This window comes from Lonchura striata, chromosome 2 (genome assembly GCF_050655825.1).
Source record: "Lonchura striata isolate lonStrDom1 chromosome 2, ASM5065582v1, whole genome shotgun sequence".
NCBI classification, from domain to species: Eukaryota; Metazoa; Chordata; class Aves; order Passeriformes; family Estrildidae; genus Lonchura; species Lonchura striata.
The window spans coordinates 128,368,865-128,395,017 of NC_140704.1; the positions used below are offsets into that span (position 1 = coordinate 128,368,865).

The 26,153-nt window shown below is 39.6% G+C and overlaps 1 protein-coding gene across 2 annotated transcripts in view; it reads right to left on the minus strand.

Moving 5' to 3' along the window:
* The window catches only part of ZNF704 (zinc finger protein 704), a 105,353-nt gene that overhangs the window by 16,760 nt on the left and 62,440 nt on the right, over positions 1-26,153 (minus strand). Inside the window, exons 3-8 of one of the 2 annotated variants that reach the window (XM_021550571.3) lie at positions 22,169-22,272; positions 17,834-18,066; positions 14,229-14,329; positions 11,651-11,912; positions 6,866-6,970; positions 1,123-1,217 (exon numbers count right to left, since the gene is read on the minus strand). In XM_021550571.3, coding sequence (XP_021406246.2) covers positions 1,123-1,217; positions 6,866-6,970; positions 11,651-11,912; positions 14,229-14,329; positions 17,834-18,066; positions 22,169-22,272 — 900 coding nt within the window. The remainder of the gene's footprint in view (positions 1-1,122; positions 1,218-6,865; positions 6,971-11,650; positions 11,913-14,228; positions 14,330-17,833; positions 18,067-22,168; positions 22,273-26,153) is intronic. The other variant, XM_085572284.1, reaches the window with a different exon arrangement.

Genomic DNA, 26,153 nt, shown 5'->3' on the forward strand with positions numbered 1-26,153 from the left:
AGAGCTGTGGTAAAATATTTGGAATAGATCAGAGCAGCAGACCTTGACCATGAACAGGCATCAGCCATGCCAAAGCGGAGAAAAGCTACCAGCTCCTAACCTTGCTGTGTGAGTGGGAAGTTTTAACCATTGCTCTCACTCACAGCACCTTCTCTGTGGCCCCCAAAGTCAGCAAGGTGGACAGCAGTTGCTTTTAAAGCTGTAATAATTGTCCTGTTTTGCTATCTTTCAACCACACTTGAAACATCACAAGTTTAGAAAATTATTCAAATAACTATTAAAATGGATTTTTTTATATTCAACACACAGCAAGACAGCAAATCTGAGGAGCAGTGGTTCACCAAGCAATCCAATGTTAACTATTGCAATGCCATCTGTCCCAGAATCTTTAAATAAAGTAACTGTACCAACAGAAATGTTTAATACCTGTTTTACATGTTGCATGGCACACATGTGATTCCTTTCTTGTATACCCACATATTTTCTGGTTACTGAACATTAATGAATGGGCAGAATCCATAAATTGGGAAGATCCCAAGTTTGGTTTGTAGCATATGCAATGATATGAGAGTCATGAAGAAAATTAAAAGAATGGAATCTTCTTTTTGCCTCATTTTAGAGTACAGTCACCTTTAGGACTATGAGAAATAATGAGTTTCTTTACTGTAAGAAATGTAGCATTACAGTCTGATTTTTGAACACTTTAAAGTAGATTCTGGTCAAATATCAATTAAATTTAGTGGTAATGAATTCAGCTTATGCCTAGGAAGACAAGGCATAAAAAGCTCTGCCTTAATCTAATTTATTTTAAGACAGCATTTCTTATAGTTCAATTGAAGCCAAATGCCATTCTGACTGAATGGTGATAAACACATAAGACAGTCCAGCCTTTCAGGGAAAAGTGCAGAGCCAGACAGTGCAGCTGAACTTTACCTTTGATGGTAGTGAAAAGAAAAATAGCTTCTGAACATTTACTTTGAAGAGCTCTAGCAAGACTGCCTGACAAATGCAATCAGGGTTGGCAGTGGGCTTTTTCTGATTCTCTGGCCACTGACAACTTAATCACTAAATACTCTCCTGGTTGTGAGGCTGTAGTGTCAGCAGGAGCTAATGGTCCCATACCTCAAGCCAAATGCTACTCTAGGCGGTGATGAAAGAACTGTGTGGGACTGTTTCTGCTCTCCACTCCCTGCAGGACGATTATGGGTTGGTGAGACCTGTCAATACAGACAAAAAAGCTGCTTATGAAGAACATACACATGTGAATGCAGTATAAATACTTTTTCCAAGAAAATGCAAATTATGCTGCACGGTGGCAAGGATACCCAGGAAAGGTGACTATATAACATACAAATGTAATTAAATGAAAAGTTTATTTAGCATAAGGTATATTACATTAGCTTCTTTGTTTTCCTGTATTTCCAGTCATCCTCCTAGAGCAATCCAAAATACAGATGAGCATCACAGCAGGTTTTGGAAACAAGAAGAAACACATTCATTCGCATTTATAAACTCTGAATAGCTCTTATGAAAACCTTCTCCTATTTAACCAAAGAAAGTAACTGGAAAAATAAACTCTGTCCTGTGCTGAGATCAATACCAATAATCTCCCATGAAATAAAAGGATTTCACTTGTTGCTCCTGTCTGTCACTTGGCACTCTTTGTGGAGAGACACCCTTGGAGAAGAGGGTGTTTTGAAGAGCACTCACAGTGGGGCCCCTCGAGGTTTAACAGGCAGGGAGCCCAATGCAGCTCTTCTGACCAAAGCTGCTAACAAGATGTATCTCCTTACTCCACACAGTAAACCTTCTCAGTGTCTTCTTTGTGAACATTTCCAAGGGAAGGGTGTTGTTTGGTCTTCTAAGACTTTCCAAAGAAGTCTCCTGCATGAACATAGGGCTTGGCAACATCATTCAAGTGATCACATGGCATAAAGCTTGGCCTTAAATAATACCTAAATTATTTTACTGTGGTCTTATTTTGCTCCTGTGTGAAGGCCACAACCACTTTATATCTAAAATACCAGAAAAAAAATTCTGAACACTCTTTTTTTTCTTGTACATTGAATGTAGCATCTAGCGCACAGTCAGCCTCCTGCTGCCAGGTACTGCAGATATGGTCATAGTTCTCTGCACTGTTATGACTTTTCCCTCCTGCCCTTTTCAAGTTTTACAATATCTGGAAGAGAGGGAACTGACTGACCTCAATTGAAGAGAATTACTGTATGTGCTTTGATTTTTGATACAAAGTCTATTTGAAAGCTACTCCATAGTAGCAAAAAACTAATGCATGTAATTGAGTGCAGACACTCTTTCAAATTTTACTCTTGGCTAGTAGCAAGAGAAATGTTTGATTTAACTGCGTATGTGGCTCACATGCTGAACAAACTTAGACCATTACTGATATACAAAATATACTCGCAAATCTGGGAAGAAATTTCTTCTCTCTCTGCCAGCCTTACCATGTTTTGTACATCCAAAGATCACATTAGCTCCTTTTGTTCTATCGCTCCAGAATACTAAGGGCAGCTTGTTCTCTGCTATTTTTTTCCAAATTTTTATCAACCACTTCCCTTGTTTTACCTAAGAATGATTGAAACACTGGAGATAAAATGCAAAGCAATAGCACTTTTGTAGTATTTGGCATTTACCAGACACTGTACTGTCTTCCAGTCATTACCAGTAACCAGAGATCTCCAGTCATTGTGATAGGGCTCAGAAACATTTTAAAAACCAGAAATTATTCAATGTCTACCACTAGTAAGTGACACTCAATATATCAGCTGCTTGTCATTGAACAGAAGAGTACTCAAATGGCCCCCTATGTTATAAGCAATTATCTTGCTTACTTCCAAACAGAGATCAGGCTGGAGCATTAACTGCAGCATGCAGACTCCTCCCTCTCATTCTCCTGGGAGGGTCTCTGCACGATGGTTCCACAGACTGGCACACCAAGGGAGCTACACAGCACTGAAGCTGAGCTTTAGTGTATTTTGATAGGCTTTGTAGCAGGTCTAAACAATAGCAGTCAGCTGCTTTCTATAGGAAACAGTAAGAGCAGATTAAGAGCAAGCCCTGAGAAGGCAATCCTTGCCCTTGGAGGCTTTTCATGTCTGAAGAGCTGCCTAATGCAGAGTGAAATAACACTGTTTGAAACAAGGACCTGGAGTTTCCAGTTACAACTCCTGGGGGGAACTGTGGTTTGAGAGAAGATTTGCCATCTGTAAACACCAGATTATCAAAGATCTTGCCTGTTCAATTTTTTGAGTCTTATAGCAGGCAGATATAAGTTAGTATCAGACAGTGGAGATCATACTGACATTCAGGAAGACTTTTACCATACATTACGTAGAAGTGGAAGTACACAGTCATTATGTTAAGTCCTCCAGTACCAAGACATATGGACTTCACCATGGCTCATCCCATTTGCATCATTTAACTCACTCTCCTCATGCACCCCTGGGGTGTGGCTGCTTTATTCTCCTAATTCAGCCTCAACTGGTAGAACAATCAGTCTGTCATTTTTGCTTCATGCAAAGAAAACCTCACAATGGCTCATAACTGTTCCAACATTCAACCTTTTACCTGCAAAATTATTTTAGAAAAATTGTATGAAAAAGTGTATTTCCTATCTGCCTTGGAATCTAGCTTATGCAAGATTCAGAGCACAAATGGCTTTGGAGGCTCCCCTAATTACAGAACCACAGAATAACCTGAGTTGGAGGGCACCCACAAGGATCATCGAGTCCAACTCCTGGCCCTGCACAGAACATCCCCAAGAGTCACACCATGTACCTGTCAGCACTGTCCAAACACTTCTGGAACTCTGCCAGCTGGTGCTGTGACCACTTCCCTGGGGAGCCTGTTCCAGTGCCCAAACACCCTTTGGGGGAAGAATCTTTTTCTAATATCCAACCTAAACCTCCTCTGACACAACTTCAGCCCATTCCCTTGGGTCCTGTCCTTGGTCACCACAAAGTAGAGATCAGTACCTGCCCCTCCTCTTCCCCTCACAAGGAAGCTGTAGACTGCAATGAGGCCTCCCACTCAGTCTCCTCCAGGATGAACAGACCAAGAGGCCACTTCTCCTCCCTTATGACTACAAGACATCTAAATAAATGCCTGTGTTTAGATGTTGTGAATACCCCTGAGCCTAGAGCAGCCACATACTGAGCCCAACTGATCCAGCAGCATGAATAGGTTGTTTTGAAGTGCTCAGTTACTTGCTGGTAAATACACCCATATTCACAAAGACCTTTCAGTGCTGCTCGGCTAAAGACTTTCTGAAAATAAGGACTTAATGCAACTCCTGGTGTTTGAACACCCCAGTTCCCAGGACAGAAACCAGGAAGTGCTCAATGTAATTGAAATTCAATGTCCACAGGAGTGAAAGGGGGAAACAGTATGTGTCAAAAAATAAACATGAAAGGAAACTATACTGAAAATATGTAGACCTATGCACATTTTCAAATCCGTACCTAATCTTTTCCTGTTCAGTGATTTGTCCAGGCAAGAAAAGTATTCCAAAGCCTTTTTAGAAAATTGCTTGCTTAAGTATTAAGGGTGAGGCAAAAAGTAATGGTTTGGACTTACTCTCTGAGGTTCTCTTGGGTGCTACAAATTTGTGTCGCATCTCAGGGACAATTGTGTGAGTTTATGAGTTATACTGGCTCTGTCACATAGTCTGGCCATAAATAAATTCCATCAGAGAAGAAGGAAATCTGAATGTAGGTGAAGTACCTACAGTCATTTTAAGGGTGGGAATTGCCAGACCCCTGATTTTGTAAAGCAATATCTAATTTACTTTGAAGCAGAAATAAAACTTTAATTTAATATACAGGTATTTAACACAAATTTGCATTTGCACCCTCACTGCAGATAATTTTTCACTGCAGGCAAAACTTTGTAATTCATAAATGATCACACTGATGACAAAGTAGTCAAATGTGTGTAAACCTGGAATATTTTTTCTTATTATTATTCTTTTCTTTGTTAAACAGTCTTATAAATGTTGTTAGAGCTATAATGGCAATTCAAACGGTTCCCTGAGCAGTTTATAATTCTGCATCACTGCTTCCCCAGGTTTTTGTATTGGGATTACTTTCAAATTGTACTTAAATCATTGCCATCTCCATCGAATTCTCAGAAAGTGATTTAGCATTTCTTAAATTCTATTGAGAACTCTCCACTCTACAGCCACAGATCAGCGTTGTTGTCTGAACAAGTAAACTTGACACATACGTGTCTAATCCTGCCCTCTTAAGTGTCTGATTTACAATGTGACTAATTGCATTTTTAGATTCCCAATGCTCCTGGCACCAGTTTCTTCTACTTCACAAAAGGATCGAGTTTCATAATTACTCCGTATCAACCCCATTGTTGGGAAATCAAATTCTCAGGGAACTTTGTGGATAGCACACTCTGTCAAGGCACTCTTGTTGAAATTGCTGCCAGCATGATGCCTTTCACTGTTAGTTGTTCCTTGATGGAATTTAATAAATATTCATTTGGCAGAGTGCAGTGTAATTGATTCAGTCACTTTCATTTTTATCAGCTCTGCTGGGTGCCACAGCCTTTGCAGAAAATCTCCAAGATTTGCCAAAGGTTGACAGTAAGAAGCTTTGGAGATTCACTTGGTGAGGAGAAGGGAGGGAAATAGTATCTCTTATTGCCTTGTCTAATATTCACTGTCAGGAGAAAAAAAGCTATATGGCTCTTTGGATGAGCAATGTGCCTTATATAACACACCTTAAAAATTAATAAATTCATAAAGTGTAATATTAAATGAGATGTTATGATATCAAAAAAGGTTTATGATTAGAGAATATCAGTTTATAATGAAAGCAGTGTTTCCCAATAAAATGAGGATACTTTACATTAATATTTACTTATATTAATTTGTATATTATATTTACATCAATATTTATATTCATAATGGAGAAGATTTCCCATTACTCATAAACAGTGATTTGCATTTACTTTCAGCAGTCCCCACATCAGACACTACAAGCTGAATCCCTTGCAACTCTTCATGAAGGTTTTGCACTTCCCGCAGAGTACCACACCTACACTGTGGTGTTCTACACGTTTACAATCATTGCAATTCTGTGTTTAAGCAAATATCACATTTCCGCAGTCTTGTTGATGGCTTAGGATTTTAGCATCTCTATTGATAGAATTAGGCCTTGTATGCCAGCTTTTTGAAGAAAGGTCAGTGTTGAATTTCCATTGAATACATCCTCATTAAAAAGCTATCAAACTGCAATATGTATTAATAACAAAATGCAATAGATACTGAACATATTTTCTGTATAAAACAACATTTTCCTGCTATTAGTAGGGGCAACATACTTGTAGCCTCCTAAAATGGAACTTTGCATTTCATTTAATTGTTTCTTTCAGTTGCCTTTCAAAAATGCTTCATCTTCAGAGTTCATTTAGGCAACAGCCCCACTGCCTGAATCCAACTGGCCTGTTAGCAAAATAATCACCAGGCTGATTTTCCATCTAGTTTTTTAAGAAATCTCTTAGTGGCACAAAAAAGAAGCACATAGTGCCAAGCTCTGCACCTACCAGAATGTTCTTTTGTAAAGATATAGTTTAAAAAATGTAGATACTATAGATACTATAGATTCAATTGTCTGCTTGTAGACACTGATGAAAAAAGAACCTAACTGCACTGATAAAGACAGTTACGAAAATGTTAAAAACGGCCATGCTGGCAAACTCCAGCACATGTTTAATTTGTTTCCTTTTGGTATATGCTATGTCACATTTACTTCCATGATTACACACTGTGAAACAAAGCAAAAAGATCTAAAAAAATCTTTTTAGCCCCTTCTTTCCTTTTTTGGTGTGCACTTACTGGAATGCCGGTGAAGGTAACTGGAGGCGACTGCCAAGAGATGCTAAAGCTACTGCCATTGGGAGTGAATTTTGCTGACCCTGGAATGTTCACCGGAGGAGTGGCCTGTGTGAAAAGAAAGTATTACTCCAGCAAGAAGAACCATTCCTCTTCCAAAGGATCTTTCATTCCTTGAAATGATAAATATGTGAGATTTTCCACGGCACAAAAAAACTCCATGGTGACAAGCATTTTACCTTTGTGAGAGGGATAATCATGGATAAGCTAGTTAGGAAGGGACAGAGCTATAAATATATATACCACTGTTCCTGAACCTTGTTTAGAGAAAGATGATTGCTCTCAAAATAATCCACAGAAAACTTTTAAGAGCTAGATCTGTTAAAAAAAACAGACAAAATCAAACGTCACATACAAATAACTTTTAAAATAATGCCGGCAAGAAGCAAAACCAGATGATCACCTCTTCCCCAGTGATGAACAAAGCCATACTTAAACTCATGGCCATTGTTTTACACAATTTTAGTGTGGATAGCAAGGCTTCTTGGATGGAAGCGATTAACAGTAAGTGTTGGCCATTTCTCATTTATCAGAAAAATTTTTAGGGTCATCCCAATTAAAACAGTTTTTCCTATTAAGAACAAGGACCTGTAAATCATCCTTTGGATTCAAAAACTAGCTCTTGAAGCAAGAAGCAAGTATTTGGGCTCACTGAACTCCTACGTTCTTCCCATCCAGGCTGTAATATGCAGTGCTGCCCTGGGGCACAAGAGCAATAACCTGAGCTTAGACTGTTGAGCATTTTTCATCTTTTGCCTTTCCTTTGGTTTTCTCACTGGGTTATGAATTTCCATGAATTCTTCCCTGCCTTTTTTTTAACCCCATTTAATTTTCAAAATCATGAAATTCATAGTTGTGTAGCCACCCTGCCTAGCAGGAGTGTGAGCAGCCAGCATGAACAAAGGCTCACTTTGACCCTTGAAATTCAAGCTGTCACCACAAAAAAACAAAAAAAAAAACCAAAAAAAACCCCAAAAAACTCTCCTTGGTTTAAACTTACAACGATTTTGCTAAAATGAGTTTTCACTTCTGCCTTTCAGTTGATGGTACATGACAATAACACAATACACTCATTTAAGCAGATTTTTTGTTTGGGGCTGCTGAAATTGTCTCACTGGTCCAGGAAGAGAGTGCTTCCTTGCACCACCAGGCAGAGAGGAGTGATGACAAACTACAACCTGATAGTTCCCATTAAAGATAATCTTACAAGTAAACAAGGGCTGAAGCAACCCCCTACAGCCTTTTCAGGAAAAGGAAGGTGAGACCACCAGATGCCTCTGTGTATGACAGTGATGCTCTGTGGGCTGCCAAGCTGCTGACAGCTCCAAGAAAATCCACACAGACATGCACAGCAAACATCCACTGAGCTCCATAAAATATAAAAACCTCTCTGAAAGGTGTCAAGAACGATTTGGCAACTTCAGATGGTACCAGTAGTTCTTCATCATAACCCTGTTCAAATGAGAAGGAGTGAAGGAGTGAATGACCACCGAGCTCCAGACAGAAAGAACAGGAGAGAACTGGATGAGCACTGAGGCAGCACTGCCTCTGTTCAGCATCCCACAAGGATGGCAGCTCAAACCCAGGGTCAGCACAACAACTTCCTCAGGTATTTGAATAAGACCTGAAAGGGAAATCCTAGGTGCTGAAAGAGCCCGTCTGTAGCTCCTCTGTAGTTAAATTGAACAGGTATAGGCATTAGTTTCATAAAGAAACATGAAGTTTAAAAATTATGCAATTGGCAGTTGCTTAAAACACCATAGTGCTCAATTCCTTTTTCTCAGTGCCTGAATATCTACCTCAGACATGATCAGACTTAGTCAATCACATTGTTCACTTGTTTCCCAGATGTGCATCTTTGTTCATCAAGAACAGTATGCTTTTTCAGCTAGCATTTTAGTCAATCTCTTCCATAAGGTAAGCAACTACAACATTACAACCAACTGAAGAATTTCTATACCCCAACTTTAATTTCCTTAGATATCTCCATCTAATTGCCAATCAAGATATATTAATGAATAATTTTTATTTATTTGTGCCAACATTACCCTTATATCTGAAATAGCCTGTGCTCATCCTCTTCCCCTCTCATGCTTGTCCGTTCACTTTCTTCCCAGGCAGCAATTCCATCCTTTTCTCATTCCTTGCTTTGCCTGAGGTATCAGACCAATGGTGGAGAGGCTGTGCATGTCCTCTCTGCCCTCTTTCTACTTTTCCTAGTTGGAGCCCATCACATCAAATTTGGCTGACCAGAACTCTAACTCAGGATTTCAGCAGAAGTTATGTGGGGGTCTAGTATAATGGCATTAAAAACCCCCCTCTCTCCTAGGTATTTCTTATCCAAGAGAGCTGACAACTATTTTTTTTTCCCTTTCATGGCTCTGTTGTTGTTGGCTCACAGTCATTCTGTGTTTGATTAATGAATATATAGGTTTCCTTCTTACATAATTTTCTAACTATCCTAGTTTATAGCAGAAAAATCTCATTAGTTCCTTAGATGCAGGACTTTGCATGTTCTGACATTAAACTGCATCCAAAACCTTATTTTTAAGGATCCAAAATCTTACTTTTAAGATCACTCAGTCACATAAGCCTGATCTGCTGATGTCTCCCAAATGTGTTATCAGTGAAGTTTATTATAGTATTTGTGTATTACCAAAATGATTTAATGAAAGTGAGATCAGGGCCAAGAACAGCTTTTCATTTAACTCCACTAATGACATTCAAAGGCCCTTTCAAAATAGCTCACTGTTCTTTGTGACTTTCCAGCTCCTTCTCCTACACTAAATTTAATCTCTTACTTAACAAATACTGCCTATATGTTTTAAGATCAAATGCTCTCTTTGAATCCAGAGGGATTTATTCTTTTGTTTCCTGTATTGTTCTAGCATCATCTTTCTCTGGGGCTCCCCCAGTGCAGTTTTCCTCAACTGCTGTACATTCCAGAATTTCTTCAATTATTCTTCTAAATGATTCCTCACCTATAGGATGGGGTCAGAGAAGAGCATCAGGACTTTCCTCAGTTTCCTCCTATCTTCCTCACTACACCTCACTACAAGTAGTCTATTTGACATTTTCCAGTCATAGAGGAAATGGCAATTAACCAATCTCTTTAGGATTCTTGTGACTGAACTTTATGTTCTGTATTTTCTCCTTTTTTTTTTTTTTTAAACTGGAATTCTGTGATGAACAATATCCAGCCTCTCTTATGCAAGTTTCTTGAGCTGCTCCAAATGAAGTAATCTTCACTTTCTTCTCTGGTAGGTGAGATCTGAATCTCCACCCTGACTCCTGACCCTTCTTTCAGGCCTGAAGGGATCTTGGCAGAGGATGCCACTGACCTTCTCTACAGAAGCTGCTTCCTTTGCCAGGACAGCCTGAATGTTTGAGCAGGGACCCTGCCTCCTGCTTCCAATTGGCAAGCTGTGAACAGTGTGGACTGTGTCACTCCTCACTGATGAAATTAAGCACTGAAACCACAGCAACCTGAAAAGCCCATGGGCCTCAGGCACTTGTAATCTTGTGTCATGGAATACATCAATTAAAATCCAATTCAAGGACTTTAAACACTTGAATTAGGATTTCCTTAGACAAGTGCTTTACTCAGAGGCTGCTTGTAAAAAAGGGCTGAGTAGGTCTCCAAACAGCAGGGCAAACTGTCATGCAAATCCCAAATGAAGCAAAACTTGTCATTAGCCTAGACTTGTTGCCTCACTCTTTGAGGCAAGGTTTAAGCTACACTGAGAAGCAAATCTTTCTCCTAGCTGGTTTCATCAGTACCCATGGTTGGCATGCTACATGATGCAGCTTCCACCTGCGATGCCAAGCTTCCACCCATGCTTTTCAACATGCACAAAAGTCTAAAACAAGCCTGTGAATTCTCTTTAGCTCCCTCTGATGTTTTAGTAGGTGTGCTCCAAACACAACACAAAAGTTTTATCTGCACAATGCTATATATGATAGCTATTGAATCTGATAAATTTAACAGAATTCAGTTCTCTGGTGCATACACAGGTCATGGACCACACTACTTCAAAGCCTCTACTTCTCTTTTATCATACAGTATCCAAACCAAAACTTGTCAGGCTTTAGTGCAGTTTTATAATTAATGTCTTCTGTTGAAACTTAGCTGGAATGTTTTAGGACAGCAATTTTTGCCATTTGAAAAGCATCGCCTCTAAAAATAGGAAGATACCGTATTTATTTTTTCATTCTTCCTGCTCTACTTCACAACTAAAACTGACAACTCACACTGTACAAAAAGGAAATGAATTGTTCCTGGCATCCTTTGGGTACTTGTTGACACTTCAAGCAGAGCTTGTAGTTGTTCAATAAAAGCAAAGCTGAAATGAAGACTCTGGGAGGGATTCAGCTGACTGGATGGGAATTTTTACCATGCAGGAAACCCCATCTGAGCACATCACACCTTGGGTTCTCCTTACGGTCAGTGAAAATTGAACTGATGTAGGCAGTGGATACACTGATCAACTCTTCTCAACCTCAAGTATGCGCCTATGGCTGGATAAAGAGCACCCCAAAATCCACTGGCTCTTGTGGGCACATAAACAAACAATGAGCTTAGAAGAATACATCTCAGTTTAAATAAAAAAAATGCCTTTGAGTGCTCTGAAAACCTTTCAGCCCATTAAAAACCAAACATTGTGATGTGCCATTCGTTTACACATTAGTGAGATTAGTAATGACTGGAGCTCCTCCCACTGGTGTTACCTGGTAAGCATGGTCCGTGTGTACGAGGTAGAGGTTGGTAGGAGCTGAGCGGCTCAGAGGTGTCATCACTTTAGTCTCAGTTTTGGCACAGGAAGTTTCAGGACGGATTGCTTCTTGGGTGGGAAGGGAAGGAGGAGATGCTAAAGATGGAGAGACTGGAGAAAGACTGCTTAAGCCATCAGCTACTGAGTCCGTGTTGAGCCTGATTTCTGTATAGTAAAAATCCTCCTCTCCATCACTGTAGTCAGACTCTCCTATTCGTCTGTATCAAGAGAAAGAAGTAAGAATTGATTGAAAGCAAGAACCCTAAGGTAAATTTTAAGTTCCAGATGCACGAGTGAATATATTCATATTGCCAATAAATTAATATTTGCAGTTTCAAACCTTCCTACTTTATCTGCATTCTGACTGCAGGTAAGGGGAAGAGGAAAATCATCTAATCTGCAGGGAAAAAAAGGTATAAAATTCTTTTTTCCCCTCTCTGTGTTATTCTTGACCAATTCTTTCACCTTGGAGTAGATGTTTGACTCCCTGAGATCAAGTATCAGCTTTTAATTTGTAACTATTGTAAAGTTAACAAGAACCTCAATTCACTCTGTCTTTGAAAGTCACAGCAAAGATAATAGACACAGGCAAGATATACTTCACTCATGTTACAGCAAACAATATGCAATCTTATCAGAAGTTACTTAATTATACCAAATATACTTATGGCTGCCATTCACTGTAATTTTCTGTAACATAAAAGAAGATTTGCTAGAAAACAGTCTCCCCATGCAACTCACTCAGACACAGAGAAAGCAGTCATATGGGCTGGCTTGCCACGGCCAGGACTTTCTGGTCCTGCTCTCCAGAGGCAGACTTACTGAAGGAGGGCATGTAGGAGGTTTAATTGCTTTAAAGTTCCATCTGATGTCCATTTGAGCACAAGTGCTAACAGTGAAGCAACCCAGTCAAAGCAGTAGCTCCTAGCAGACTACACATTATCTTGAAGTCCAAACCAGAACTTGTTGAGAGAACATATGTCCAGCAGGTTTGAAAGGCTCTACCAGAAGTACCATCCATCAGAATGTAGCCAGTCATTCGCCAAAATTACTCTTTCCAGAAAAGTTTCTAGCTCCAGCAAATTCCAGAAAGGTTTTGCTGTTTATTTCTGCCTCTGCCACACCACATGTCCCCAAAATATAAAGCACAAATCAATATTCCTAACTGCATTTTAAGAGAGATTTTCTCTGTTTCCCACAGCCTTACTCTTAAACCCAATGGTAATTGCTGACCCCTTTAAGACCATCCTGAGCTCCAGATCTTTCTTGTGGTGACTTTAAGCTGTGGGCAACAGAGACCTACAGAGAGATGTATTTTCACCTAACAGATGAAGATTGCGAGTCTCAACTGTAATTATAAATAAGACAGGTACACCACTCAGTGAATTGCATGGGAGAGTTCAGTTGCAAACTAAAGCTCTGAAACAAACTCGTCTCCTAAAAGAATAATTTGCTTTTGCTTCTAGTCCAAGTAACATACGTGTGTGTTCTGGTTTTGCCTGGGCTGGAGTTAATTTTCTTCCAAGTAGCTAGCACAGAGATGTCTTTTGGATTTAGGATGAGAGGACTGTTGATAACACACTGATGTTTTAGTTGATGCTGAGCAGTGCTTACTCTACATCAAGAACTTTTCTGTTTCACATGCTCTGCCAGTGAGCAGGGGCACCAGAAGCTGGGAGGAAGCACAGCCAGGACAACAGCCTATACTATAGGATATCATGTTCTGTAAATACACTGCAGGGAGCTAGCTGGGAGATGCTGATCACTACTTGGGGATAGGCTGGGCATTGGTCAGCAGGTGGTGAGAAACTGTACTGTGCATCACTCGTTTCTCTTCAGTTTAGTTTCTCTCTCTCTCCCCTTTCCTTTAAAGTATTAGAGTCACCAGTATTACTGTTATTATTATCATCAGTGTTTTATTTTGTTTAAGCCATTAAACTGTTCTTGTCTGAACCCATGAGGTTTACTCTTTATTCCTTTGATTCTTCCAGGGAAGGAAGGGAATAGTGAGTGAACAGCTTTGTGGTACTTTAAACCATGACAACATGCATCTCAGTTTCCTTCTATTTTTAGGTTTCTTATGTGGTTTGTGGTTTTTGGTGGGGTTTTTTGCATTCGTTTTTTTTTTGGCATTAATTCAACTCAGAACTGGCACAAGCACCTGACCTGATGTGAAACAAAGCTGAAAAGTATTCATGCAAGACCCTGAACCTGTCTACTACAGAGTGTCATCCCAGACGTCATCCCAGACATGATGTGCACACAACACATATGATGTAATGGCACTGAGCTGTGCAGCTGACAGGGAAGTGCAGTGTAACCTCAAGCTCTATTTGACCTTCTAGCAAAGCTGACAGAATTTCAGGAAAGAAAGTGCCTTGCTGTTGGAATAAGTGCTCATTCACCTTGATGCACTATTCCACAATTTCCTTAAAAAGAGAGAGATTATGAGACAGAGAAGCCAAGGACAACCCAGTTCATGTCTCCAGTCAAGGGCAATTGCTCCTTCAGACCCAAAAAGATTGCTCTCTTACCCAAGGTGAATGGTCCGTATGTGTTTCTGAATCCCTGCAGCTGTGCTCAGTACCTTCCCACAGTTCTTCCAGAGGCATTTGAACATCACCTTCATGGAGTTCTGAAAATTGGAAGTTGTAAAGATATTAGGAGAAATTTCTTCCCTGAAAGGGTTGTCAAGCATTGGAACAGGCTGCCCAGGGAAATGACTGAGTCACCAACCCTGAAGGTATTTAAAGGACTTGTAGATGTGCTGCCTGGGGACATGGTTTAGGGCTGGACTTGGCAGTGCTGGGTGAAGGACTGAACATTTCTGTGACTCTGTAATTCTGTGAAGGTAGAAAAAACCCCATGCTACCAAATAAACAGTTACAACGAAGACTGTGAATACTCAGAGCCTTCGACTCCAAATTTGTAGTGATCTAATATTCTCTTGTCAAATGTGTCACCCTACTGAATTCAAGAGAATCCAATAAAAAGCTACAGAAGCAGCTTTACCTCTCTTTGTTCATTGGCAAAACTTTTCCATTTTTAAGTTTCAGTTCCTCCACTAAGGGAGGTATATGATACAAAACCTTCCTACACTTATTTCAAAAAGCCCTGATGAGGACTTCTTACTTAATCCAAGGTATCTTCTTAAATGAAGGTCTTTCCAAAGCAAGATCTTATGAATGTTTCTGCTTATGATATTTGCAGCACAAAAAATATTGTGCCAGAAAACCATAGCTTCTATTATGTCCATATTTACCATGAGCTGGCACAACCTGCTTTTGTTTCACTCAGAAGCTGCTGTGGACCTTAATCAGATAAGAGAATGAGAAGTTATCAGTCTGTGTTCAATATTTTAAAAATACAGATATAATCTAATTTAAATACTCTTTTTATATTCTTTAATATAACTTCATTGATCCCCATAGAGTTATCACTGATTTAGTGCACAGACAACAAGGCTATTACAAGGCCAATCTTCAACATTTTAAAGACTCTGGAGAAAAGTAGTCTTAAAACAACACAGATATTACGAACTGTGGAGTTATTTACAAGCTAATTTTACCTCAAAATGAAACTAATTTTGTACAGTTTAAATAAAAAAAGAATACTAAATAGCTTGTAATTCTTAAAAATAATTTTTTCTATTATTACAGAACACATTATTAACATGAGGAAGAGCATCAATATAATGTATTTTTGTTCTATAATTTTAGTTACATATAAGATTAAATTAATATATTAATATAAAACTCAATTTAAAAAAGGAGAGGGAACAAGCACATTCTTAGGGTTAAGTACATTTCACTGTGCCTTGAATAAAAGCTGACTTGGTGCTTTCTTCAATTTGAACCCTTTGGAACTGCATGCCAGGAGATGGTTTTAGCATTTACTAGAAAATGATGATTAGAATATAACTTAAAAAAGAATCTCAGCGGATGGGCTTTTAAAATACAAGTTGATTGTAGCAGAATGTTCTCATAGTTCCTTGCAGTCTAATATCTCCTGTTTTAAAGTATGAATGCTTTGAGGTACTTGATCATACTGGTTGTATGAAAAACTTCTGTTAGGAATAAATTGCACATAAATTGCCTACTTTTTATTTGATAACACAACTATCAGTCAAACAGATACAGAGCTCTTTCTTTTCTCAAATTAAATATAATCCATCTAGCAATTCTGATTCATACTTTTCTTACTTCCATAATATAATACTAAATACTATTATCAGCTCAAAACCACACAACTAACCACCAACTATGTCAACAAGATGAAGGCTATGTTTATAACTGACATCCTAGGAATTCCAATATGATATCATAAACACCATATGCATCTTTATGAGCACAGAATGGATTAACATCCATCCCCAGTTTTATAGTAAAATCAGTCTCCTAGCTCCACTGTGGTTTTGAATTTATTGTCACTGGTAGGAGTTTGCAAAAACCCATGCACTTTTAATATAATCAACTGAAAGCTCACTCAGTAGAAATAAAGAACATGCTTATATTTCTTCCATTTCCTTTCCAAAATTACCTATTCAGTTTAATGTTTTATTTAATAAAATAATAGAACATAATTGGTTTGGTGAGGAATAACTACCTTAGAGGAAACTTTTAAGCAAATAGTAAGGTTACCAATCACTCTATCTCCAAGTTTACTCCTGTCTTTTGCAGCCCTGAAGAATGAGTAACCTGAATGATTTTGTTTCAGCTTCTAAAGATGCTAACTTGTACTCAGATCAAGTACCATGCTGGAGCCAGAATACAGAAAAAAACCTGCAGGAAAGCAAGTTATTTTATAGAAACAAGTTTGGCATGGAATGTTACTGTTTATCTAAATAAAACATTTGCCATACAAAGCAAAATCCCTGTGAACCAGAGCAGATAGTGTAATAGACCTATAGTGGGTACATAAATAGAAATATTTGAAAGCAACTTAGAAAACAATAAAGATGGCAGTGCAAACCCAGCTGTCTCATCACAGCTGATCAATTAGAGTGGTGCTAGCAAGATGAAGGCTGAGAAGTAAAAGGTAAGGCAGGCAGGACACTTTTACACTACTACTCCTCCTGTCCCACACACCCCCAATTTGTCTCTCTGTTTAGTGCAACACTCAGCTCCAACTTCTAATTTATTGCAACAATTTATTGTAACCTCCAAAATACTTTTTTCCATCTTAGCAAGATGCACAAACATTTTCAGCCCTTTCCCATGAACAAAAGAACAACTGCATGGGTCAGCAAATAAGCAGCTTCTGGAGCAAGAGGATAAATCTGAACAGGTTTAAACAATCATTAAAACTTCTTCCTGCTGGTGATGAAGCAATTAATTGTCTCAGACTAAGCCAGAAACAAATTCACTAAGGGAATAAATTCTCTGTTTTTTCTACTTACAAAAAGTCCTTTTACATCTTGCTATGTAAAATGTGTCCTGTTGTGTTGGAGGGGAAGGGAACATGGACTAGTGCCATTTCTTTGCTTTCTTTTTCTTCCAGAGAAGCTTGCTGGCTAGAAATGGTGCTTTTTTGGGGTTAGTTTTAGACCTTTTTTTTTTACGTCATGTTTTATTTTGCCTGCTTTTGCACTCCAACTGAGGATAAATTTGGCTAATGCTAATACTATATCAAAAGCCATTGGGTTTGAGCTCTCTCTCTCCATTTTCACTCCATATGTTTGTGCAGAAAAACCTTCACAGTATTAAGGTATCTGACATGCTGTCAGATAAACAGCACTTTCAGGGAACAAGGAGTATTAAGGCCATAGTCAGTTTTTGTGATGACATGTAAAGGCTGCCTGTTGCATCCTGCGCACAGAGAATTTGTCAAAGTAGGACAGAAAACCCTTGGATGTCCAGAGGCAACACCTTCTGGAAATCCCTCTAGTGTTTTCTGAGCAGGAGGCTTTATAGCACCTCACCATCTGGCAGGAAATATGTGGTGCTGATGGCAGCATGTGTGTGCAGGAGGTGACCATGCTGAATGAGACACAGTGACTAGGTGAAGTCCCTATGTTAAATGGATGCCAAGGAAGGATACACAGGCAGAGGCATTTGGGTGACCTGTTCCTTTCTCACAACAAAATAAACCTACCAACATCCTATCTACCTGTGGGTATGGAATTTAACATGAGACTAACCTTTCTCTTCCTAGGAATGGGTTCATCAAAGAGAAGGTTGCTTGTTTCACCTTCATCAATACCATCATCTGGCTGGGAAGGTGTCCGAAAAGCTTTGAAGCTATCAGCTGACAGAGGTGGAGATGGGGTGGATGGGTTGGACTGGTCACTGGGAGCGTTCCAGCTCCAGTATCCACTGCTGCTGGTACTAGAAGGCACAAATCCTCCTTCTTTCCAAGATCCATTCAGGGATTCTGTCAAGAACAACAAACACTATTATTACAACAGTATCATTGTGAGAGGGCTAAGGAGCTCTTTTTTCTAAGGTTTAGATGCCATGTGGGTAATTAACTGCACATTCAGTAAAGAAATATGAAAGCACTGGATGTAAGAGAGGACAACTATATCTAACCCACTGCAAACAATTTACATAATCCAGAGTTGATTTTTACTTAATTTAAAACAAACAAAAGCAGCAAAGTATTTTTCTAAAAAGAAATGTTGCATTTGAAAAGATAACTTGTTCTGAAGCATAAACATCAATAAATGGTCATATATTGCATGCATGATTTAAGGAAAACATTTGAATTGACCCTTAAAGGTCCCTGCAAACCCAAACTATTCTATGATTCTAAATACATCCTCAACTTTCAATGGGAACAAAACCTTGGTGTGGCACCAAAGCAAGCTCTGAGCCACCAGATGGCCAACAGGAGATCCCCTGGGAAGGGGACACACACTCTGAGCCCCAAAATACGGAGCAGATCCACAAAAACATGACTATCTTTCCAGCACTAAAACACCAAAGGAAACCATAGTTACACTCTGTGTTCTTACAGTCTCTCAATACACCCGCCTCTGCCTAATTTGACTCTCTCCATGAGGTGGTATGTATGCCCTGGGATATGCAGGTGCACAGGCATCTTGTTTCAGAAGTGGAACACACAGACACTGGATCACCTCCACACCTACTCGCTGGAGGAACTGCCTGCTCAGTGCAGCAGTTCCCCATCCATTACATGCTAAGGAGACACGTGCACTAACAGCTCACACTGCAGCACCATGGCAGGGAGTAACAGCACTGCTGTGTGGTCTGAGGCACAGCCTGAGCCATGTGTCACATGCAGAAGTCCTTGGGCTTTAGACACTGGCATGTCACTCCTGCCAGTCCCTGAAGGGCCTCTGGCAGCAGAGGAGCATGCAGGCCATCAGCTCAGGGGAGCCATGGCCCCAGCACATCCAGGGCACAGCCACAAGCAGCTCTGCAGGGCCCTCAGGATCTCACAGGGCTTGGGCAAATGTGCAGGAAAGGTTTCGGTGTGGCTTCTCCCTAACTCAGGCACTGGAAGCTTTTCCCAAAGACACTGTAGGTGCCTGAGTATTGTGCAACACCTGACTTTGGAGCTGGCAAGCAAATAACATCTTATCTGTTAATGAAAAGTATTTAAGTGTGAGACAAGTACTTTCAAGCCAGTGCCTGTCTTTAAAAGATCTGCAGAAGTCACTCCTTGTTTCCTTCTCAATTTCTTACAACTAAATTTAACAAATTATATTGGCAAGAAAGTGAGCTATCAAAAGCTTACCCCCACACCAGTGATTTTTTGAGTTTTTTTCTCCTAATTCAGTTGGTTTTGGACAAAATCCTTAATGACTAACATCAGCTGTTCAAAAAAAGAGAACACAGTGCCCCCTTGAGTAGGCAGCTGCTACAGTAGTACTCATTTACTGATCAGGACCACACAGCATAAATGGAATTGATCCTCTCCCTCCACCCTGCCCAATTCCTCTTTGGAAAAGGACACACATACACATTCTGGTAGTTCTGCAGTTAACATATGAAAATGTCATGTTTTGTCTCATGATACAACCTTCATGTGACTATAATGAAGGTGAGATTTGATTCTTTTAAATATTTGGTGCTTCAGTCTTATGCCAAAGCAAAAAATTACATCTGGTATCAACTTGTGACCTTACATAGCTTAAATGTCCATGTCTTCAGAAAAACAAAGGAATACTCTTTCAATTACTATTTTCTGAAAGTTATGGTGGTACTTTGTAATCTCAGTGTGAGCTTCTCCTCACCTTGCTGAGAAAGAGATGTAAATCAAGAACTTTTTTTAAAGTAGCATGGAAAAGACTGAATGAGGTTAACAACAGGAAAAAAATCAAACACTGGTTCTCATTCATACTAACAAATCTGTCAATGTAAAGAAGTTCAATATATAAATAAATGCAACTTACTCTTATTTTGGGGCTCTTTTCACATTGCTGGAGTTGCGTGAAAGAGAACCAGACCAAATATTATTCAACTGCAGAGAAACAAGGGCCAAACTCTGATCCACATTCCCAGGAATTCCAGCATGGATCTGACTTTAATATTAATGCTAATGTTAAATTTTTTACTTCTAGGCAAAATTCCTTTTGTTTTAACAAATGGTCCTTTAATTATACTGCTACTTATTGCCCTTTTTTTGGAAAAGCATGTAGAAAAAAACTAATCACTAATATATTTGTTGCTTGTATTACTAGGATCAGAGCCTAGCCTTGCAACACCAAATAAACTTTAAATTATCAAGTCTTTATACTTCTATTTAAGTCTTTAGTAAGCCTTGACTAAAGCAAAACTAAGACACTCAGGGAGAAGGTGCCCAAAACCAGCTTCAAAATCTTGTCTGTGACTATTGAAAACATGTGAATTACATTTTCAGGCTAATTCTCCCATATTTTGGGAAACAAGCAGACAAGTTATATAAAGAAATATCAAAGAGCACTCAGACTATGCTGAGAAATATCAAAGGCAGTTAAACAGCCACCATTTGCCTATTAGCAATTCAAAAGAGCTTGTTTGGAAGATCTTTCCAATTGACAGCTGCAGCTAATGTGCACTGCTGCTTCTGATAAGTGTCACTTGCTCAGACTAAGGTGGCAGATACTGCTTCACCCACAGCAGAGCAGCTCCCTGGGACAGGGATGCAACAGGGGATGTGTGTATTCCTTGGCCACACCAAATCCCTGCCTGCCACATCAGCACAGATCCATCTTCAGCTGTGGTTTAGTCTGTGAGCTGAGCAGCTGGAGAGCAGGTGTGCTTTTACCCTTCTGCTGGCCTTTCCCAGGGGCTGGTAGTATCCTGTCCTGAGGTGTGACAGTCACCAGGAATGTCAGTGCCTGAGGTTTCCCAGGGCTCTTCAGAGCCAGAGCACTTCTGGCTTTCAACACTGGAAAGCACATGAAAAAAGGCCATGAGTGTTCATGGCCAGAATTCCAACTAAATGGATAAAACTAACATTTTCTTAAAATAAATGGAAAAACCACAGCATTGACATTTGTTATTAATTCCTTTAAGAACATCATACAGTGGATCATGCCTGTTTCTATGAGAAGAAAAGCAAGTATTTCTCAATCTTCCAATTACTGACAGTAGGAGAGCATCTAGTGTTTTTTTTAGCAGCAACAAGTGATTAAGAAAAGTCAGTCATACAAACAATGCTGAGGTACCCTAATACGAGTGTCCTAATTTAAATCATTCCTTAAAATAAAATATTCCTAAAAATCTATTGTAACTCTAGTCAATCTTGCATAGATCAATTATATTTCATAACTGATCTCTTCATTACCTCAAACTTTTTATATTTGTTTTTATTTGTGTGTTGTCTGCTATGCCATGAATACAGTAGTCTTTAAATGAATTTATGGATTTGATGGAAGACCAGCAGAGAGTTACACACAGCACAGGAACTGGAGGTGCAGAGAGAAGCAGACTGCTTGCTGTGCAGATTTCTACTGCACGGCCTCTCAGCCAAGGGCTGTGATCGGGAAGGGCTTTGCCTTATTGTCTTTGGGTAAAATCTGATCTCATTTCCATGGAGTGGATGACAAGAACAACTGCTATCATGTTTCCTGGATATGGCACTCAGGCCATGGTTTAGAGGTGAACATGGTGGTGGTGCCAGGTTGATGGCTGGACTTGGTGATTTTAGAGGACTTTGCCAATCCTAACCATTCTACAATTCTAGGACTGTATGTGTGCAAGTGCGAACAAACTCTTTGAAAAATGAAATGTTTCAGGGATGTCAAGAGACTTTTTAAAGTGCTCATATCCCATATATGGAATGGGGATCTCCCATTTCATAAACTAGAGCTACCATACAGTTAAAGAAAATGTTTCTTTTAATTTCTGCCAGTGCTGCACCAAAGACTTTTACTAGGTTGGAGCAAAGCTCATTATGATCCCCAACATACCAGAAAACAACCACTCACCATTTGTTCTCCACCCTGGCCACAACTCCTGGAAACAATCCCCCTGATAAAGGGCCCTGGCACCCCTTCCCACAGCCCCTGGCTCCAAAGACTTACCGTTGGGTCGGACAGGAGGGCTGCGGACCAAAGGGCTGGTGGACAAACTGGTGAGTACCATGGCTGCTGTTACTTTATCCATGTCCAGTTCTTCCAAAGATTTCCTGAAACACAGTGAGTGGGAGGCAGGAAACACATAAACAAATGCTTAACTTTTTTTAGTGTTTTTTTTTTGTTTGTTTTGGTTTGGTTTGGTTTGGTTTTTTGTTTTTTTTTTTTTTTTTTAATTCCAGCCCAAATCCTAAACCAGCACAGCACAGTAACAACAACAAGCTGCTGCACAGAGTTCTCCAAGCATTGGTCTTCTGGCAACCTGAGCATATCAAGAGGCTTCTATAAGCAAACTAACTCAGTGTAAATAGGAAAAGAAGTGGGAAAAGAGAATACATCTTCATATAAAATTTTCAGGATTACTGTGACTCTCTATAACTTTGACTTTGTTCCTTTATTATTTTTCAGAATTTTTAGTTATTTATCTTAAAGCTAAGTCTTAAGGTGGTTTTCTTGGATGAAGACAGAGATGCAAAATTGGGTGAGATTACCAGCAACATTAACAACACACATTAGTCTCTATAGGGTAAAGAAAAACCGTGAACTGGAACGATTAGCATTCCCACACACTCTCCAAAAGATTGATCCTAAATTTTTCCTGGTCAGATTAAAAACCAAATATTTTAAGTAATTAGGAAACTGGCATAAAAATTGTGGGGTAGGAGGGTAGGGGAGGGAAAGGGAGAGAGGGAGGGAGAGGAGGGTGTTTTGCAGGTGTGATGGGTGCCTGAACCAACATGATGGCACAGGGGGCCCATTGCTGCCTCATCCAGGTCTTGCTGGGAACCTGTGAAAGTCAGAGGAGAGGACATGGAGAAGGGGTAAAAAGGGAAAGGAGAGTAGCCAGATTTCCAGGAAAAGGAAGAGAAGATTTGGAAAATGGCGAATGCCACCAGGAACAGTGATCCATTGCTCAAGGAGTAATGGGGGGTTTTTTATGCAATGAAGGAATTTTTTTTTTTTCTGTAAAAATTATATTCTGTCTTTTCTACCCAAGAGTAACTCAAAATGTAAAATTTCTGAAGAGTCAATGCACCAAAATAAAACTACCAAATCCACTACATTTAGCAGACTTTTGCTTTCCACCCTTGTGGGCTGGAAATCCTTATGGGATTTCCGCCTTGTGGGTGGAATCTAAACAGGAAATTTTTTGAAAACTTTCCTTTCAAACATATGACTGATCATCCAAAATCATCTTCTCAATTCCTAGAGATCAAGTTAATTTAGTTCTTACAAAAGGATACTTCCCCCGCACTGTATTCTGTTTTCTGGGTCTCTGGAGTTATCTCTGTGCCTTGTCAGGAGCTCTCCTGAACAGATCAGATTGAGTCTAATTTAAAGCCCAAGATAAGAAGTGGTCAGCTACCTGCTGTTTCCCATCAACTGTTGGTCAGTAAGTCACCAAGAGGAACAGGATGTGCTGGGTGCACTCCCTTTTCTGGAATCCTATCTCACACATCAGGTGGAAGGTTCATTAACTGGAAACTGTACTACAGTCAAAGGCTCTTGATATTTTAGTGAGAAAACCTTGAACTTGCCCATGAAATGGTTCACAGCTGCTTTCTGGCTTATGCAAGGACCCACACAGATGCTGATGAACACTCTCCCACACCACACAACAGCTTAACTCTCACAACTGTCTTTTGCAACACATTAGTGCCTGGAAATGAAACACTGATGATGGCTCATGCTGCATTCTGATTATATCTGTAGAAACCCTCTTTCCTCCAGCCAAGGCTTCTGCAAAGAGCACAGCAGCCATATGGTCATCATCAAGTATTGGAAAGGTCTTGGATGGCTGCTATAATCAGCTGAATTCTTAATCTGTCACCCATTAGCTCCTCATGCCTGCAGAGGAGTGTTTCGTTCAGAATGCCAAATTCCTCTGGGCTCAGAAGACCCTTCCTCGCCGTTGACATGGAGATGCTACACTTTCTCAACACTGCCAGATGATTTTCCAATTACCTAATATCCCAGTATGAAAATCTAGTTTCTGAGAAGGCTTCACCTGCTCTGTAGCCCATTCCTGCCAGACTAGACCAACTGTCCCTGTGACTATCCAGTTGTGAATGAACCATTACAATCTGCATTTCTGCAACATATGAGGACAAAATGAGCAAAAGTTCCTGATAAAATGGAGAAACTGATCTCTAGTGTTTGCAATCAGCCTTCCAACAAGGCTCTTCTGTCTGTGTGGCAACAGGACTAACATGTTCCCATCCAGGCCTCTCCAGAATTGCAAAATCTCACTACAGCAGTTGTTGCAAGTGCCTGCCAAGTTGGTGTCAATATGTCAGTCTAGACCCGAAGCTAATCACAAAGTTTCCCCAAGCAGTTTATAACTAACTTCTTCTAGTTGTTTTGATTTTTTTTTCTCCCCTCTACAATGATAAGCACTGCTGTTCTGAAAATCTAGCCCTTGCTCCAAATAATTTAACTATGTCTCAAAGTTGTCAGCACTGGCCATCTGTGCTTAAGGTGAAAGTTTTCACAAGCAGGCAAAGAATAGGAATAGTCACGAGAATCCTTGCCATTTCTAGCCATGCTAAACCACACTTTTGCAATTACTGGAATCTTTTTCTCTTCCTGATACTATTTAACAGGAAAACAGACCAAATAAAATGAACTTTGGATTTTCTCTCTGCCCATTTTGAATGACAATAATTTTTACTATTTACTGCTCCTCTACTGCATCCAGCAAGCAGGAACACTCCACTCATATTTCCCAGCCACAAGAATTTTAGCAGCTACAAGTGTTGGCTTATGTGACTCTGCTCCATTTTTACAGTTTGGCTCATAAATGTAAACACACATATTTCATATATAACTCAGCCAGTACTGCAGCAGCAGCCTTTGAGATACAGGCAAGGCATAAAACTGAAGACAGCAACCACTAAAGCCATCTGCATTTAGTCAGCACCACATGTGAGTTGATGCCTTAAGACGTCCCTAGTATTTTCCAGCTTTCTCTACTGGAAAGCTGAACCTGCACACAGCTGTTCAACACTATTTGGACTCAGACGGGAGAATAACTTGTTTGTTATGCATCAGTTGTTCCCAAAACATTTATCTAACCATTGCTAAGGTAATTTTCTGTGGACTGAAATCATAAGCCCTGATGTTACTGTTATTAGGTGTAATGAAATTTAAATCAGTTGTAAGATCATCTACTACATGAACTGTGAAGATTTATTCTTTTCTCTAACCTTACATCCCAGTCTCTACATTCAATCTCCCAACTTCTGGATGGATGCATTTCTGTCAGCTCAGTCTGCATTTGAGAACCAAGCAGTTCTGGATCCTTTCCTTCCAAGTGTTTGTAAATCTAAACACACAAAATAGCCAAATTACAATGAATCAGCTGAGATATCAGCAGTAGAAGTTACAGGTCCTTGGAGGCAGACCTTGTACCACCACCCCAGGTCTCATTGTTTCATGTTTCCCTGCTTCATCAGCAGGGAGACTGGTTTCATGGATCCCTGCAATACACTGATCTAGCCAGCCTGACAATTAAAAGCTCTCTACAGGAAAGGCTGGGTTTAAGTTCCAAGAGATGAGAAAAAGAGGGTCCAAGACAAAGTCCGAGGCTATGCAAGTGTTTCAAATCTTAGTCCATATGATACTTTGCATTTACCATAATACTTGTTTACCATGTAAGAAGTCAAAATACTGAAAGTACAGATAAATTATCTTACTTCTTGCTCTTGTGTTTGGTTGCTGATTATGAAGATTAAAAATTACACACTTGCCAAACACAAAACCAAAAATTACAGAGAGAAAGATCCATAGAAACAGTCCAAGGTCCTCAGCATTCTTTAGGTAAAAAGCAATAAAAACAATAAAGCAAAAGGCAAAGGAAAGTATTTCCAAATATTACATTAAATCAGCACAGTACTAGAATGATATATCTCAGAACATTGAGTGTTACTATTTA